The following is an 18,775-nucleotide window of genomic DNA, read 5'->3' as shown; positions in this document are numbered from 1 at the left end:
TATTGGGGTGACATGGAGGGGGGCGGGGGGAGTTTGGGGACCCCCAGGATTTTGGGGTGTCCTGGGTGGGTCCATCTCACCCCCCATGATTTTGGGGTGCCCAGAGGGTTTCAGGTGCCCCAGGTGGGTCCATCTCACCCCTCAGAATTTTGGGGTGCCCCGGGGTGGGTTTATCTCACCCCCCAGAATTTGGGGTGCCCAGGGTGGGTCCATCTCACCCCCCAGAATTTGGGGTGCCCCGGGGTGGGTTTATCTCTTCCCCCATGACTTTGGGGTGCCCCGGGGTGGGTTTATGTCACCCCTCAGAATTTTGGGGTACCCCAGGGTGGGTCCATCTCACCCCCCACGATTTTGGGGTGCCCCAGGGTGGGGTTATTTCTCCCCCCACGATTTTGGGGTACCCAGGGTGGGTTTATCTCTTCCCCCATGACTTTGGGGCGCTCAGGGTGGGTCCGTCTCACCCCCCAGAATTTTGGGGTGCCCCGGGGTGGGTTTATCTCACCCCCCAGAATTTTGGGGTGCCCAGGGGTGGGTCCATCTCACCCCCCACGATTTTGGGGTGCCCAGGGGTGGGTCCATCTCACCCCCCAGAATTTGGGGTGCCCAGGGGTGGGTCCATCTCACCCCCCAGAATTTTGGGGTGCCCAGGGGTGGGTCCATCTCACCCCCAGAATTTGGGGTGCCCCGGGGTGGGTCCATCTCACCCCCCAGAATTTGGGGTGCCCAGGGGTGGGTCCATCTCACCCCCCAGAATTTTGGGGTACCCAGGGTGGGTCCATCTCACCCCCCAGGATTTTGGGGTGCCCCGGGGGGGTTCCCAGCACCCACCTTTGCGCAGGGGTCCCTCGGGGGGGGGCGCGTAGTCGGGGCCCAGCAGGAAGCAGGCCCTGTCCCTGCCGCAGCGCTCCCGGCCCCCCCCGGCCCCCGAGGAATTTTGGGGGGCCCCCCCGCGCTCCTCGGGGGACAGGGGCTGGTCGATGGGGGGACAATCCTCCTGTGCCAGCGCCGCCCGCCCCGCCTCCCCGTTGGGACGGGATTCTGTGGGGCAGGGGAGGGGGGCACCCAAAATTGGGCTGGGAACCCCCCCCGAAATGGGGGAACCCCCCCCCGGAATGGGGGGAGCCCCCCTCGATATGGGGGGAGCCCCTCCAATAACTCAGGGTTTGTCCTAAACGTGTTAAAACTCGGCCTAAAAGCGTCCCCCAGAATGCAGCGAGCTTCAGCTAAAGTGTGCTCTGAGTATTCCAAAGCAGACACAAAATACCCCAAAATATCCCCAAAATAACCCCAAATATCCCAAAATACCCCAAGATATCCCCAAATACCCCCAAAATACTCCAAAATAGCCCAAAATACCCCCAAGGTAGCCAAAAATATCCCAAAATACCCCCAAAATGCATCAAACTTCACCTAAAATATGTTCTGAGTATTCCAAAGCAGACACAAAACACCCCAAAATACCCCCAAAATAACCCAAAATACCCCGAGGTACCCCCAATATCCAAAATACCCCCAAAATACCCCAAAATACCCACGAGATACTCCAAAATATCCCAAAATATCCCAAAAATCCAAAAATACCCCCGAGATACCCCAAAATATCCCCAAATACCCCCCAAAATATCCCAAAATACCCCCAAGATACCCCAAAATGGCCCAAAATACCCACGAGATAGCCAAAAATCTCCCAAAATACCCCCAAAATGCATTAAACTTCACCTAAAATATACCCTGAGTATTCCAAAGTAGACACAAATATCCCAAACTGCCCCAAAATACCCCCAAGATACCCTAAAATATCCCAAATTCACCTAAACTCCCCCAAAATGCACCAAACGTTCACCTAAAATATGTCCCGAATATTCCAAAGTAGCCAAAAATACCCCAGACTCCCCCCAAAATGCACCAAATTCACCCAAATTCTCCCCAAAACGCACCAAACTCCTCTCAAAATATCTGTAACACTTCCCAAAATACCCCAAATTCACCCAAACCCCACCAAAATACCCCAAACTCTCCCCCAAATCCCCCCAAAAAGTCCCAAACCCTCATAAAATGCCTCAAAAATATCCCTAAAATAAACCAAAACCTCCAAAATACACCAAAACCACTCCTCAAATCCACCAATCTCCCAAACCCGCCCCAAAATTCCTCCCAAAATCACCAAGCCCTCCACAAATCCAAATTTCCCCCTAAAATCCATCAAACCACCCTCAAATCCACCAAAATTCCCCCCAAAATCCACCAAACCACCCTGAAACCCACCCAAGGCTCCCCAAAATCTTCAAACTCCACCAAAATCCCCTAAAATCCCCTAAACTCAGCCCAAACCCATCCCAAATCCATCTGTACCCCCCAAAATCCACCAAAATTCCCTCAAACCTGCCCAAAATCCGGGGCTACCCTGCAAAATCCCCCAAATTCTTCCCAAACTGACCCCAAATTCTACCCAAATCCCCTCCAAACCCGACCCAGATCCCCAAAATTCATCAAATTCCCCCCAAACCTCCCCCCAAAATCCCTCCAACCTCCCCTAAATCCCACTATCCCCACCCCAAACCCCCTAAAACTCACCCCAAACCCCTCCAAAATTCCCCCAAAACCCCCTAAACCCACCCCAATCTCTCCAAAACTCCTCCCAACCCCACTAACCCCCCTAAAACCCACCCACGCCCACCCTAAACCCCTCCAAAACAGCCCTAAATCCCTTTTACCCACCCCAAACCCCTCCAAAACTCCCAAAACCCACTAAAGCCACCCCAAACCCCTCCAAAACTTCCCCAAAACCCCTCTAACCAATTCCAAACCCCTCCAAAACCCACTAAACCCACCCCAAACCCCTCCAAAACTCCCCCTAAACCCACTAAAGCCACCCCAAACCCCTCCAAAACTCCTCTAAATCCCCTCTAACCCACCCCAAACCCCCTCCAAAACTTCCCCAAAACCCACTAAACCCACCCCAAACCCCTCCAAAACTCCCCCTAAACCCACCCCAAACCTCTCCCAAACTCCCCCAAAACCCTCTAACCCACCCCAAAACCACTAAACACACCCCAAAACCCTCCAAAACTCCCCCAAAACCGACTAAAACCCACCCCAAAACTCCTCTAACCCACCTCAAAACCCACTAAACCCACCCCAAACCCCTCCAAAACTCCCCCTAAACCACTCCAAAACTCCCCCAAAACCCCTCTAACCCACCCTAAACCCCTCCAAAACTCCCCCTAAACCCCCTAAACCCACCCCAAACCCCTCCAAAACTCCCCCAAAACCCCTCTAACCCACCCCAAACCTCTCCAAAACTCCTCTAAATCCCCTCTAACCCACCCCAAAACCCACTAAACCCACCCCAAAACCCCTCTAGCCCACCTCAAAACCCACTAAACCCACCCAAAACCCCTCTAACCCATCCCAAACCCCTCCAAAACTCCTCCCAACCCCACCAACCCCCTCTAAACCCCCCCCCCCCCCGTCCCCCCCCCACCCCTCAATTTTTGGGGACCCCCCCCCACTCACCGGCCCGGTTGATCTCCACCACCTCCTCCTGGGCCAGCGGGCAAGCCGGGGCCCTGCGAGTGCCACGGGGGCTGCCGGGAGCGTTGGGAGCCGAGCCCGGCGAGCCGTAACCGGGAGAGCCGGGCTGGGGGGGCCTGGGGATGTGTTTGTTCTTCTTCTTGGGCAACTTCTGCTTGGCCCATGGCCAGCGAGTAGTAACATGCCGAAGTTGTTGACGATGACGGGCACGGGCATGGCGATGGTGAGGACGCCGGCCAGGGCGCACAGGGCGCCCACCAACATGCCGGGACCAGGTCATGGGGTACATGTCACCGTAACCCAGCGTCGTCATGGTGACCACGGCCCACCAGAAGCCGATGGGATGTTCTTGAAGTAGGTGTGGCGGCTGCCGGTGACGTCGTCGGGGTCGGCGCCGATGCGCTCGGCGTAGTAGATCATGGTGGCGAAAATCAACACGCCCAGGGCCAGGAAAATGACGAGCAGCAGGAATTCGTTGGTGCTGGCCCGCAGGGTGTGGCCCAGCACGCGGAGCCCCACGAAATGCCGGGTGAGCTTGAAGATTCGGAGGATCCTGACGAAGCGAACGACCCGCAGGAAACCCAGCACGTCCTTGGCCGCTTTGGAGGACAAACCCCGCAGCCCCACCTCCAGGTAAAAAGGTAAAAATGGCCACGAAATCGATGATGTTGAGGCTGCTCTTGATGAAGTCGCGCTTGTCCGGGCAGAAGCTGACGCGCATGAGGAACTCGAAGGTGAACCACACCACGCACAGCCCCTCCACGTAGGTGAGGAAGGGCTCGGTCTCCACCTCCACGGCCACCTGCGTGCCCGTCTCGTTGCCCGTGGTCACCGTCTCGGTCTTGTTGATGACGCGGTTGAAGGCCTCGTGGGTCTCCAGGCAGAAGGTGGTGATGGAGATGAGGATGAAGAAGAGGGAGGCGAAGGCCACGTACTGTGGGGAGGGGGGAGGGGGGAGATCAGTGGGGTGGTGAGAGCTCGGGATGGCAATGGAGGGAAAACCCCCCCACCCCCCCGGGGTGAGCACTGGGGAGGGGAATGGAAACTGGGGTGCTGAGACCCCCAAAATGCATTGATAACACCCCCAAAATGCATTGGTAACACCCCCAAAAATTCACTGATAACACCCCCAAAAATTCATTGATAACACCCCCAAAATGCATTGATAACACCCTGAAAATGCACTGGTAACACCCCCAAAAATTCATTGATAACACCCCCAAAATGCATTGATAACACCCCCAAAAATGCACTGGTAACACCCCCAAAATCGATTCATAACACCCCCAAAATGCATTGATAACACCCTGAAAATGCATTGATAACACCCCCAAAAATTCATTGATAACACCCTGAAAATGCATTGGTAACACCCCAAAAATCCATTGGTAACACCCCAAAAATCCACTGGTAACACCCCGAAAATGCATTGATAACACCCCCCAAAATCCATTGACAACCCCCCAAAAATCCATTGATAACACCCCAAAAATGCATTGGTAACACCCCCAAAATGCACTGGTAACACCCCCAAAAATCCATTGATAACACCCCCAAAAATCCATTGATAACTGCTCCCAAAAATCCATTGATAACACCCTGAAAATGCACTGGTAACACCCCGAAAATCCATTGATAACCCCCCCAAAATCCATTGGTAACTGCTCCCAAAAATCCATTGATAACACCCCCAAAATCCATTCATAACCCCACAAAAATCCATTGATAACACCCCAAAAAACCATTGGTAACACCCCAAAAATCCACTGGTAACACCCCGAAAATGCATTGATAACACCCCCAAAAATCCATTGATAACCCCCCAAAATCCATTGATAACACCCCAAAAATGCATTGGTAACTGTTCCCAAAAATCCATTGACAACCCCCCAAAAAATCCATTGATAACCCCCCAAAATCCATTGGTAACACCCCAAAATCCATTGATAACCCCCCCAAAAATCCATTGATAACCCCCCCAAAAATCCATTGGTAACTGCTCCCAAAAATCCATTGATAACACCCCAAAAATCCATTGATAACCCCCTCAAATCCATTGATAACACCCCAAAAAACCATTGATAATCTCCCCAAAATCCATTGGTAACCCCCCCAAAATCCATTGGTAACCCCCCCAAAATCCATTGATGACCCCCCAAAATCCATTGAATCCCCCCAAAATCACTGAACCCCATAAATTCCCTGGGGGGTCCCCAGGTCTCTCAATTCTGACCCCCCCCCCCCCCAAACCATTGACACCCCCACATATTCATGGGGGGGGTCCCCGACCCCCAGATTTATTGGGGACCCCCAAGCACTGAACCCCTAGAGAATAATTGGGGAGGGGGGTTTGATATCCCCTGACCCCCCCCTCCCCGAATTAGTGACACCCCCCCCCAAATTAGGCTGAACCCCCCCCCCCTCCAATCGCTGAACCCCCAAAAAATGAGGGAGGGGGGACACAAAATGGGGGGGACCCCGGGGATGGGGGGGCAGAGTTTTTGGGGACCCCGGGGATGGGGGGCAGAGATTTTGGGGACACCGGGGGGGGGGAGCAGGACAATATTTAGGCCATAAGGGGGAGGGGGGGAAAATATTTGGGGACATCGGGGGGACACAGGGGACACTGAGGGGGCGGATTTAGGTCGGGGGGACATTGGGGGGGCGGATTTAGGTTGGGGGGACACAGGGGACACTGGGGGGGGCGGATTTAGGTTGGGGGGACACAGGGGACATCGGGGGGGGCGGATTTAGGTTTGGGGACATCGGGGGGGGCGGATTTAGGTCTGGGGGACATTGGGGGGGGCGGATTTAGGTCTGGGGGGACACAGGGGACACTGGGGGGGCGGATTTAGGTTTGGGGGACACTGGGGGGGGCGGATTTAGGTTGGGGGGACATTGGGGGGGCGGATTTAGGTTGGGGGGACATCGGGGGGGCGGATTTAGGTCTGGGGGACATCGGGGGGGCGGATTTAGGTCTGGGGGGACACAGGGGACACTGTTGGGGTGGGGGAGGGGGATGTAGGCCATGCTGGGGGAGGGGGGGAGGGGGCGATTTAGGGCCACGCTGTGGGGGGGGGGGGGGTCTGGGGATGGGGGGGAGGGGATGTAGGACAGGCCTGGGGGGGGGGGGGAGGGGGCACCGCAGTGCGGTCCCGCTTTGCTCTCCCCCCACCTCCCCCCCCCCCCCCCCGGCCCCGCTGCGGCAGGATCGGGGCCAGCGGCTGCGGGGGGAGGGGGGGGCGGGGGGGACACCGGGGACATCGGAGACCCCTCCCCCATCCCCGTGTCCTCCCATCACCCCCTCCCCTCCCGTGTGTCCCGTCCGTGTCCCCCCCCCACCCATCCCCCCACCCCAAAAAATATTTCTGCAGTGTTCTTGACCCCCCCCCCCCCCCCCCCCCGCTCCCCCGGACACTCAGAGACCCCCAAGGATCCCCCCCCCCAAATCAGATCAGGGCCCCCCCAAGATCCCTCAGAGGCTCCGAGCATCTCAGAGCCCCCCTGAACCCCCTAAACCCCCCTAAAACCCCCCCAGACTTCACTAAAACCCCCCCAGACCCCCCTAAACCCCCCTAAAACCCCCCAGACTCCCCAAACCCCCCGAGACCCCCCCTAAAACCCCTCCGGACTTCGCTAAAACCCCCCCAGATCCCCCTAAAACCCCCCAGACCCCCCTAAAACCCCTCCAGACACCCCTAAAACCCCCCCAGACTTCGCTAAAACCCCCCCCAGACTCCCCAAACCCCCCGAGACCCCCCTAAAACCCCTCCAGACCCCTCTAAAACCCCTCCAGACTCCCCTAAAATCCCTCAGACTCCCCTAAACCCCCCAGAACTCCTAAAACCCCTCAAGAGACCCCAAAGTCCCTCACAGACCCCAAAACCCACTCAGAGACCCCCCAAACCTCCTCGTAGACCCCCCCCAACCCCATCCAGAGACCCCCCCCAATCCCCCTCAGACACCCCTGAACCCCCTCGGAGCCCCTCAAGACCCCCCAAAAAACCCCCTCAAAGATGCTCTAAAACCCCTCAGACCCCCCCTAAACCCGGCCAGAGCTCCCCATGACCCCTCACAGCCCCCCAGACACCCCTGGACCCTCTCAGAGACCCCCTAAACCCCCTCAAAGATGCCTTAAAATCCTCCCAGACCCCCAAATCCCCCCTCAGAGACCCCCACAATCCCTTCAGGGGTGCCCTAAACCCCTCACAGCCCCCTAAGACCCCATCGGAGCCCCCCTAAAACCCCCCCAAAGGCACCCTAAACTTCCTGAGGGATGTCTTAGTCCCCTCACAGAGCTCTAAACCCCCTCAAAAATGCCATAAACCCCCTCAAAAATGCCCTAAACCCCCTCAAAAATGCCCTAAACCCCCTCAAAAATGGCCAAGACCCCCTCAGATCCCCCCTGAACTGCCCTGCAGACCCCTTTGACCCCCTCGCATCCCCCCCTAACCCCGTCAGAGACCTCCGTGCACCCTTCAAAACCACTTGAGCACCCCCGAAACTCCCTCGGGGATGTCCTGAACTCCCTCACACAACCTGAACTCCCCTCTGGAATCTCCTAAACCTGCTCCGAATCGCTCTAAATCCCACTCGGAGATGGCCCAAACCCCTCAGAGCCCCAAAGACCCTCTCAGAGCCCCTCTAAAACCCCTCAGAGCCCCCCAAGACCCTCTCAGAGCCCCCCAAGATCCTCTCAGAGATGCCCTAAACCCCTCACATCCTTCCTAAACCCCCTCAGAGTTGTCTTTAATTCACTTGAAACTCCCCCAAAATCCCTCTAAGCCCCCTCGGACCCCTCACATGTCTCCTAAATCCCCCTCAGAGGCATTTTAAATTTTCTGTCCCCTTCAGAAAAGCCCTAAACCCCCCTGCAGACCCCTTTAATCGCCTTCACATCCCCTGCAGCTCCTCCTGAGCCCCCCATAACCCATCCAGAGACCCCCTCGGAGCCCCCCCGAAGCCTCTCACAGCGCTGTTAAACCCCCGAAATCCCCTCAGAGGCGTCCTAAACCCCCTCAGACACCCTTAAACTGCCTCACAACCCCCGAACTCCCCCTCAGAGCCTCCCTAAAACCCCTCAGTCACCTTTAAACACTCTCGCATCGCCTCAAGATCGCCTCAGAGATGCCCCTAAACCCCTCCAGAGCGCCCTAAATCCCCTCACAGCCCCTCCAAACCCCCTCAGAAATGCCCTAAACCCCTCCAGAGCGCCCCTAAACCCCCTCACAGCCCCTCCAAACCCCCTCAGAAATGCCCTAAACCCCTCCAGAACGCCCCTAAATCCCCTCACAGCCCCTCCAAACCCCCTCAGAAATGCCCTAAACCCCTCCAGAGCGCCTCTAAACCCCCTCATAGCCCTTCAAAGATGCTCTGAACACCTTCAGAATCCCTCTAAACCCTTCGCAGCCTCCCAAGACCCCCTCAGAGCTGCCTTAAACCCCCCCAGAGATGCTCTAAACTCTCTCTAGAGTTCCCCCAACCTTCCCAAAGCTCTTTAGAGCCCCCTTAAACTCTCTCAGAGGTGCCTTAAAGCCCTCACAGGCCCTCAAGACTCCTTCCGAGATGCTCAAAACCCCTTTAGAATCTCTCTAAACCCCTCACAGCCTCCCAAAATCCTCTCAGAAATGCCCTAAACGCCTCTAGAGCTCCTCTAAACCCCCTCACAGCCCCCTAAGACCCCTTCAGAGCACCCCTAAACCCCCTCAGAAATGCTCTAAACCCCTCAGAGCTGCCCCAACTCCTCTAGAGCACCCTAAACCCCCTCAGAAATGCCCCAAACCCCTCTAGATCACCCTAAACCCCCTCAGAGCCCCTTAAGACCCTTTCAGAGATACCCTAAACCCCCTCAGAGATGCCCCAGATCCCTCTAGAGCCCCCTTAAGCCCCCTCAGAGCTGCCCCAAACCCCTCTAGATCACCCCTAAACCCCTTCAGAAACGCCCTAAACCCCTCAGAGATGCCCTACACCCCCTCAGAAATGCCTTAATCCCCCTCCCGACCCCCCCCAAATCTCTCCAACTCCACCTTAGAACCCCTCAGCCCCTCACCCTGGCCATCCTCGACGAGTAGGGATCCTCGAAGAGCGCCCAGAGCCGAGGTCGCCACCGCCGCCACCAGCTCGCCGGCCGGCCCTCCTCCAGGCACAGCCGCTTGGGCTCGGCGGGCTCGGGCGGGCCGGGCCCCTCGGGGCTCTCGAAGCTGTCCAGGGCCTCCTCGGCATCGCGGTGCTGCCGGTAATTCATCCAGCAGCACGCCTCCACGTCCGTCTCGTCGATGCCCCAGAAGGCGAGCTCCTCCTCGAACAGCGGCCCGCACACATCGGCCGGGCAGTGCAGCTGCCGGTGCGGTAATAGTTGAGCACATAAGCGAACACGGCCGGGTGCCGGTCGAAGAAGAACTCGCCGGCTCCGGCGTCGTAGTCGAAGCGGGCGGCGGCGCCCGGTTCGGCCAGCCCGGCCAGGCGGGTGCCGGGCAGCGTCTGCAGGGTGCTGCGGTAGGTCTCATGGCGGACGCCGCCGACGTTGATCACCACTTTGTCGCGCTCGGCTTGCCAGCCCATGGCGACAGGCGCGACAGGAGGAGGGGGCGAGAGTCGCGATAGGAGGAGGAGGGGGCGAGGGGAGGGAGAGGGGACGGCGGGTGCCGCATCCCGGCGCGGCGGGGAGGGAGCGCAGGGCGCATGCGCGGCGGGGACGCGCCCACACTGAGGGGAGGCCACGCCCACACTGAGGGGAGGACACGCCCACACTGAGGGGAGGACACGCCCACACTGAGGGGAGGACACGCCCACGGCGTGGGGGAAAACCCCGCCTTTATGGAAGCCACGCCTATCGTGGGGGGAAACCACGCCCACCGTGAGGGGGAAACCTCGCCTTCATTGAAACCACGCCCACAGTGAGGGGAGGCCACGCCCACCGTGAGGAGGAAAAGCCCGCCTTTATTGAAACCACGCCTATCGTGAGGGGAAACCCCGCCTTTATTGAAACCACGCCTATAGTGAGGGGAGGCCACGCCCACAACGAAGAAAAAAAGCCCGTCTTTATTGAAACCAAGCCTACCGTGAGAGGAAAAGCCCACCTTTGTTGAAACCACGCCCACTATGAAGGAAAAAGTCCGCCTTAATGGAAATCGCGCCTATGGTGGGGGGAGACCACGCCTACCGTGAGGGGAGGCCACGCCTATCGTGAGGGGAAAAGCCCGCCTTCATGGAAACCACGCCTATCGTGAGGGAAACCACGCCCACACTGAGTTAAAACCCCGCCGTCATTGAAACCACGCCTGTCGTGAGGGGAGGCCACGCCCACATGACGAAAGCCCCGCCCACATCAGAGACGCCACCCCCGTGTAGTGAAGCCCCGCCCTCCTTCAGGCCCCGCCCATAAATGGGGGGGAATTGGGGGGCACTGGGCCTTACTGGGAGCACTGGGATGCAGTTGTGGGGCATTGGGAGGACAAGTCAAAGGAGGATAGGGGTTCTGTGGGGTTACTGGGATGTACTGGGAGCACTGGGAGTGTCACTGTGGCTTGGGGTCACCCCCCCCACCTCCAGAAATCAAGCAGAACCAGGAGCCCCCAAACCAGCAGCTTTATTTTTGGGAGCCCCCCAAAAGGGGACCCCGACATCCAGGGGGGGTCACCCGGGCCCCCCCCCCCCCCCCCCCCCAAGTGTCCGGAGTGTCCCTCGGTGCCCAGGTGAGCCCCAGGTGAGGGCGGCACTTGGGGACCCAGATGTCCCCGGGGGGTGACAGAGCCATGCCGGGAGTGGCGGCCACCCCGGATTTTGGGTGGTCCCAGCCGGGGGTCCCCGGGGGTGTCCCCGGGGTGTCCCCAGGGTGTCCCCAGGGGTGTCCCCAGGGTGTCCCCAGGGGTGTCCCCGGGGGTGTCACTTGCTGGGTGCCAGCCCCACCCGGTCGTGGTCACGGTCGAAGACGGCGTAGAACTGGGCGAGGAAAACGTCCCCAAGGATCCAGAGGGGACCCGAGGGCGGGGGGACATCCAGGGCCATGAAGCCACTGACACACACCGGGGACCCCCACTGGGACACCTGGGGGGACACGGGGACAGCGTGAGGGGGGACAGGGACACGGGGACAGGGACACGGGGACAGGGGGACAGGGACACGGGGACAGCGTGAGGGGGGACAGGGACACGGGGACAGGGGGACAGGGACACCTGGGGGGACAGGGACAGCGTGAGGGGGGACAGGGACACGGGGACAACGGGACAGCGTGAGGGGGGACAGGGACAGGGACACAGGGACAGCGTGAGGGGGGACAGGGACACGGGGACAGGGGGACAACGGGACACGGGGACAGGGATGGGGACATGATGGACGGGGGCCTTGGGGACAAGGGGACATGATGGACACCTGGAGGGGACAGGGACACAGCGTGAGGGGGGGTGACAAGGGGACAAACCTGGGGACAGGGGGACAAGGAGAGAGGTGGGGACAAGGGATGACACAGAGGGTGACACAGGGGGTGACAGAGGTGACGCGGGGGGACGAGGGGACACAAAGGGTGACAGGGTGATGGGGGGACACAGAGGGTGACACAGGTGACACAGAGGGTGACAGGGGACACACACAGGTGACACACAGGTGACACACAGGTGACACACAGGTGACACACAGGTGACACTGGGGGTCCCACCTGCAGCACGTAGTGCTGGGGGCTCAGCGTGAACTCCTTCCCCCCCAGGACGAAGGTGACGTTGGGCAGGGACGGGACCTTGTCACAGTCCAGCATGTACTGGGGGAGGGGACAGGCCGTGAGGACCCCCACCCAAAATGGGACCGGGGGGGTGGGGGACACTCAGGGACCCCCAAAACCCCACCCAAAATGGGACCGGGGGGTGGGGGACACTCAGGGACCCCCCCAATGCCCCCCACTCAAAGGGGTTCCCCAAAACCCCCACCCAAAATGGGACGCGGGGGGTGGGGGACACTCAGGGACCCCCAATTCCACCGCTCAAGGACCCCCAATGCCCCCCAGTCAGGGACCCTCAATGCCCCCCACCCAAAATGGACCCCGGGGGTCCTGGGAGACACTCAGGGACCCCCAAAACCCCACCCAAAATGGGACCCGAGGGGTGGGGGACACTCCGGGACCCCCACAATGGGACCGGGGGATGCGGGACACCCAGGGACCCCCAAAACCCCCCACCCAAACGTGTCCCCCAATCCCCCCACCCAAAATAGACCCCGGGAGGGTTCGGGGGTGGGGTGGGGGGTCCGTACCTGCCCCCCCATGGTGGGGGTCCCCCTCAGGGCCCGGTGCAGCGAGGCCACCTCGGTGCTGGGCCCGGTGATGAGCGATGTCCCCGTGTCCACGATGGCCTCGCAGCCCCCCCCGCACAGGGGGGGGTCCCGGCACCCCGCGACCCCCGGGGACCCCACGGACAGCCTGGGGGGGAGGGGCGGGGAGGGGGTCAGGGGGCGTTTAGGGGGGAGTTGGGGACAGTTCAAGGGGTCGGGGGGCGTTTAGGGGGGGATTTGGGGACACTTAGAGGGGTCAGGGGGGGTTTAGGGGGGATTTGGGGACAGTTCAAGGGGTCGGGGGGCGTTTGGGGACACTTAGAGGGGTCGGGGGGTAATTAAAGGGGTCAGGGGGCAATTAGAGGGGTCAGGGATAATTAAAGGGGTCAGGGGTAATTAAAGGGGTCGGGGGGTAATTAGACGATCAGGGGGCAATTAGAGGGGTCAGGGGGTAATTAAAGGGGTCAGGGGATCAATTTTGGGGGGCTGGGGGTTATTTAGAGGGGGTCAGAGGGGATTTGGGGGAGATCAGGGGGGATTTGGGGGATCTGGGGGGGAATTCAGGGAGGGTCGGGGGTGGTTGGGGGGATCCAGGGGGAATTTGGGGGGTCTTGGGGAATTTTGGGAAGGGATTTTGGGGGGGATTTGGGGAGGGGATTTTGGGGGTGTCCAGGGGATATTTGGGGGGGATTTGGGGGGCTCTCACCTGTCCATGTGCACCTGCCAGTAGCTCTTTCGGGACACGGGGATGTAGTGCAGGGGTCCCTCGAAGAGCCCCTCGTTGATGCCCCCCAAAAGCAGCTCCCCCCCATCGCCCTCCGAGGCCCCGCTGCACCCCAGGGGCAGAACGGGGGGCGTCAGTGGGGTCTGGGACCCCCAAATCCCCCCTGGGGCACCCATGGGACCCCAAATCCCCCCCGGGGCATCCATGGGACCCCGAATCCCCACAGGATTCTCCTTGGGATACCCATGGGACCCCCAAATCCCCCCCTGGGGCACCCATGGGGCCCCCCCCAAACACCCCTTGGGACACTCCTTGGGAGGTCCCAGGTGAGCCCCTAGGTGTGTCCAGCCCCAGGTGTATCCCCAGGTGTTCCCAGGCACCCCCAGGTGTCCTCAGCCTCATGTGTGTCCCCAGGGGTCCCCAGGTGTCCCCAGGTGTGTTCAGCCCCAGGTGTCCCCGGTGTCCCAGGTATTCCCAGGTGTCCCCAGGTGTGTTCAGCCCCAGGCGTCCCCGGTGTCCCCAGGTGTCCCCGGTGTCCCCAGGTGTGCCGTACCTGCGCAGGTGGAAGGAGAAGACGTTGTTCCGGAACATTCCCTGCTCCATCATGTTGTCGAACACGGGGCGCGCCGGCCCCGCCGAGGCCGCGGGGAACGCCAGGCCCAGGACGCCATCGAAACGGGCGGCGGCAAAAGCCAGCCCGGGCAGCGCCACGGCCTCGGCAAACGTCTGGTTGGGGACCGAGACATTGGACACCTGTGCGGGGACAGCGACAGCGACACTGACACAGTGACACAGGGACAGTGACACAGGGACAGTGACACAGAGACACAGGGACACAGAGACACGGCCTCGGCAAACGTCTGGTTGGGGACCGAGACATTGGACACCTGTGCGGGGACAGCGACAGCGACACTGACACAGGGACAGTGACACAGGGACAGTGACACAGGGACAGTGACAGTGACACAAGTGACACAGGACAGTGACACAGGGACAGGGACACAGTGACAGTGACACAGGGACACAGGGACAGTGACACAGGGACAGGGACACAGGGACACAGGGACACTGTTCCTCTCCATCCCCACCATGAGCGTGTCGGTGCTCAGGAACCCCCCCCAGGACCCATCCCCGGGACCCTTCCCCAGCCCCCCGGGGCCCCTGCCCACCGTGAGGGTGTCGCTGCTCAGGAACCCTCCCCATCCCCCCAGCCCCCCGGGACCCCTGCCCACCGTGAGGGTGTCGCTGCTCAGGAACCCTCTCAAGCTGCCGCTGCCGTAGCTGATGGCGAAGGCGCTGCCGTTGGGGCGGTGGGTGCAGGAGAGCAGCGGCTGATAGTGAGGGTGCAGCCCTGGGACACGGGGGGGACACCGTGACACGGGGGACACGGGGGACACGGTGACAGTGACACACACGGTGACACACGGTGACACACGGTGACACACACGGTGACAGTGACACACACAGTGACAGCAACACATGGTCACGCATAGTGACACACACAGTGTCACACGGTGACACACACGGTGACACACACGGTGACACACACGGTGACACACGGTGACACGCGGTGACACACGGTGACACGCGGTGACACACGGTGACACACAGGGTGACACACACGGTGACACACGGTGACACACAGTGACGGTGACACACAGTAACAGCAACACACGGTCACACACAGTGACACACGGTGACACGTGGGGACACGGGGGGGACACAGTGACACACAGTGACACACACGGTGACACACGGTGACAGTGACACATGGTCACACGCAGTGACACACGGTGACAGTGACACACAGTGACACACACAGTGACAGTGACACACGGTGACAGTCACACACAGTCACACACGTCACACATAGTGACACACGACCACACACGGGTGGGGACACTGACACAGACTGCGGACACTGCCACTCCACCCAGGCCACGCCCACTCATCTCAAACCACGCCCCAACCCCCCTAAACCGCGCCCCTTTAAGCCCCGCCCACCAACCCAGGTAAATCAACCTCGCTCCTCCTCACTAAGCCCCGCCCCAACAAAACCACGCCCACCCCACAAACCCCCGTCACACCCCTACCCTCCAGGCCCCGCCCCCCGCCCCGCCCCACCCCTCCAGGCCCCGCCCCTCACAGCAGGCCAGGTAGAGCAGGCAGCAGCGGGACGAGGGCACCCACAGGTCGGCAGAGCCGGTGTCGAAAATGACGCGGAAATTTTGGGGAGGGGTCCCCAGGGAGATGGTCCCGTAGTACTGGGCCTGGGGGGGGGAGGGGGACACACAGAGAGCGTCACCTGTGTGTCACCTGTGTGTCACCTGTGTGTCACCTGTGTGTCACCAAGGGGCTGGGAACCCCCCCCCCCCCCCCCGGAGTCGCCAGCAGCCCCTGTCCCCAAAACGGTGCGGGTGTCCCCAAACTGGTGTGGATGTCCCCACCCCCCACCCTCAGGGACAATCACACCCTTGTCCCCAATGTCCCCAAGGCCCCTGTGACCCCCTCATGGGCACTGTCACACCCCTGTCCTCATTGTCCCCAAGGTGACAGGGACCCCCCCATGTCCCCCCATTCCATTGCCCCCAATGTCCCTGTGACCCCCCCATGTCCCTGTGACAGTCACACCTCTGTCCCCGTGTCCCCATGGTGACAGGGACCACCCCATGGCACTGTCCACACCCCTGTCCCCGTGTCCCCAATGTCCCTGTCACAGTCACGCCCCTGTCCCCAGTGTCCCCAATGTCCCCGTGACCCCCCCATGTCACTGTCCCCCACCCCCCCTCATGTCCCCAACACTCCCCCCACCCTGTCCCTGTGTCCCCAAGATTCTGGGACCCCCTCCGTGTCCCCTTGTCACTGTCACACCCCTGTTCCCGTGTCCCCAATGTCCCCGAGGTCCCTGTGACCCCCCCCCAGTGTCCCCCCATTCCATCGTCCCCAATGTCCCTGTGACCCCCCCCCAATGTCCCCCCATTCCATTGCCCCCAATGTCCCTGTGACCCCCCCCAATGTCCCTGTGACCCCCCCCAATGTCCCCCCATTCCATTGCCCCCGAGGTCCCTGTGACCCCCCCCCAATGTCCCTGTGACCCCCCCCAATGTCCCCCCATTCCATTGCCCCCGAGGTCCCTGTGACCCCCCCCAATGTCCCTGTGACCCCCCCCAATGTCCCCCCATTCCATTGTCCCCGAGGTCCTGTGACCCCCCCCCAATGTCCCCAAGCCCTGTCCCCCCCCGGGGGTCCCTGTCCCCCTCCCCCACTCACATCATGTAGTTGTGGAGCCTCGCGGGCGCGGCCGCCGCCCCTCCCCCACTCCGGCTGCGGGGACCCCCCCCGGCCCCCCAAAATCTGGGGGGCACCCAGGGCCCCCTCTCCAGGGGGATGCTGCGGGGGAGAGGGAAGGGTTAACCGCAGAGTTAATGAGCCTAATGAGCTTAATGAGCTTAATGAGCCCAATTATGCTAATGAAGGGCTGGCACCGCAGCGCTGGAAGGAGGGGGGGAGCCTGGCGAGGGGGGGGTCAGGTCATTAATTAATTAATGAGGGGTTATTAATTAACCTCGGGGGGGTTAATGAGGTTGGAGGGGTTAAAGGGGGGGGTCCCCAAATTCTGGAGTCACCCCCGGGGGTCAGAGGTCACGGGGGGGGGGGGAAGGGGTTCACGCCCTGGCGGGTGGGGCCGGGCCCGAGCGGGTCCGACCGGCTCCCACCCCCGCCCGGGCTCACCTGGGCGGAACCGGGGTGTCCCGAACCCCAAAACCCCGCCCACACCTCACCTGGGGGGATCCAGGTGTCCCGAACCCCAAAACCCCGCCCACACCTCACCTGGGGGGATCCAGGTGTCCCGGAACCCCAAAACCCCGCCCACACCTCACCTGGGGGGATCCAGGTGTCCCGAACCCCAAAACCCCGCCCACACCTCACCTGGGGGGATCCAGGTGTCCCGAACCCCAAAACCCCGCCCACACCTCACCTGGGGGGGATCCAGGTGTCCCGGAACCCCAAAACCTCACCTGGGGGGATCCAGGTGTCCCGGAACCCCCAAACCCCGCCCACATCTCACCTGGGGGGATCCAGGTATGAAGGAACCCCTAAATTCACCCCCAGAATCCCACCCGGGGTCCCCAGGTATCTGGAAAACCCCAAACTTCCCACTTTGGAGGGATCCAGGTATCCGGAGAGTTTCAAAACTCTTTTTAAACCCCACCTAAACCCTCACCTGGAAGAATCCAGGTGTCGGAAAATCACCCCCAAACGCACAGCAGAGAGGATCCAGGTACCCGGGAACCCCAAACCCCCACAAAACCTCACATCTGGAGGAATCCAGGTACCCGGGAACCCCCAAACCCCCCCTAAACCCCACACCTGGGGGACATCCAGGTATCCGGGAACCCCCAAACCCCTCCAAACCCCACACCTGGGGGGCACCCAGGTAGCCGGGAACCCCAAAATCTCCCCCCAAAACCCCACACCTGGGGGGATCCAGGTAACCAGGAACCCCAAACCCCTCCAAATCCCACACCTGGGGGGCATCCAGGTATCCGGGAACCCCCAAACCCCCCCTAAACCCCACACCTGGGGGACATCCAGGTACCCGGGAACCCCAACCCCCCACAAAACCTCACATCTGGGGGAATCCAGGTACCCAGGAACCCCAAAACCCCCCCAAACCCCACACCTGGGGGGCATCCAGGTAGCCGGGAACCCCAAAATCTCCCCCCAAAACCCCACACCTGGGGGCATCCAGGTAACCGGGAACCCCAAACCCCCCCAAACCCCACACCTGGGGGGATCCAGGTGTTCCAAGACCCCTCCCCAAATCTCTCACCGCAGCATCGCTCCCGCTCCAGCCACGAGCAGCAGGAGGGGCCCGATCCTGGGACCCCCCATGGCCGCTCCGAGCCCCCTCGTGGCCACTCCGAGCCCCCCCATGGCCACTCCGAGCCCCCCCGTGGCCACTCTGAGCCCCCCCTGCCCCGCGCGCCGGGGGGGAACCCCCAGGCCCCGCCCCTTCCCCCAAACCCCGCCCCCTCCCATTGACAGCGACGGGGGAAGCCCCATCAGGCCACGCCCCCTCTGGAATGTGGTGGAAGCCACGCCCACACAGACCATAATTGGTTTGTTTAGCCACGCCCACACAACCATAATCGGGTCGTTTAGCCACGCCCACATTCACCATAATTGGTTCGCTTAGCCACGCCCACATTGACCATAATTGGCTCACTTAGCCACGCCCACACTGACCATAATTGG

The 18,775-nt window shown here is 60.9% G+C and overlaps 1 protein-coding gene and 1 pseudogene across 1 annotated transcript; both read right to left on the bottom strand.

The window, feature by feature from the left end:
• Positions 1-824: 824 nt before the first annotated feature.
• LOC106864586 (voltage-gated potassium channel KCNC3-like) lies at positions 825-10,185 on the bottom strand (the record flags this gene model as incomplete). The annotated part of the gene is given in 9 exon segments (XM_088157569.1): positions 825-1,038; positions 3,517-3,694; positions 3,696-3,713; positions 3,715-3,801; positions 3,803-3,879; positions 3,882-4,179; positions 4,181-4,468; positions 9,584-9,873; positions 9,876-10,185. Coding segments are annotated over 9 exon segments (1,670 nt in total), but the record flags the coding sequence as incomplete, so codon positions are not given.
• A 1,233-nt stretch (positions 10,186-11,418) lies between these two features.
• Positions 11,419-18,454, bottom strand: LOC106864604 (cathepsin D-like; annotated as a pseudogene).
• Positions 18,455-18,775: the final 321 nt, after the last annotated feature.

Source organism: Sturnus vulgaris, unplaced genomic scaffold (assembly GCF_052056855.1).
Source record: "Sturnus vulgaris isolate bStuVul1 unplaced genomic scaffold, bStuVul1.hap1 Scaffold_1101, whole genome shotgun sequence".
In the NCBI taxonomy this organism is placed as follows: Eukaryota; Metazoa; Chordata; class Aves; order Passeriformes; family Sturnidae; genus Sturnus; species Sturnus vulgaris.
Note: the sequence above shows the minus strand (reverse complement) of the source record. Positions and strands in the feature narration are given on the sequence as shown.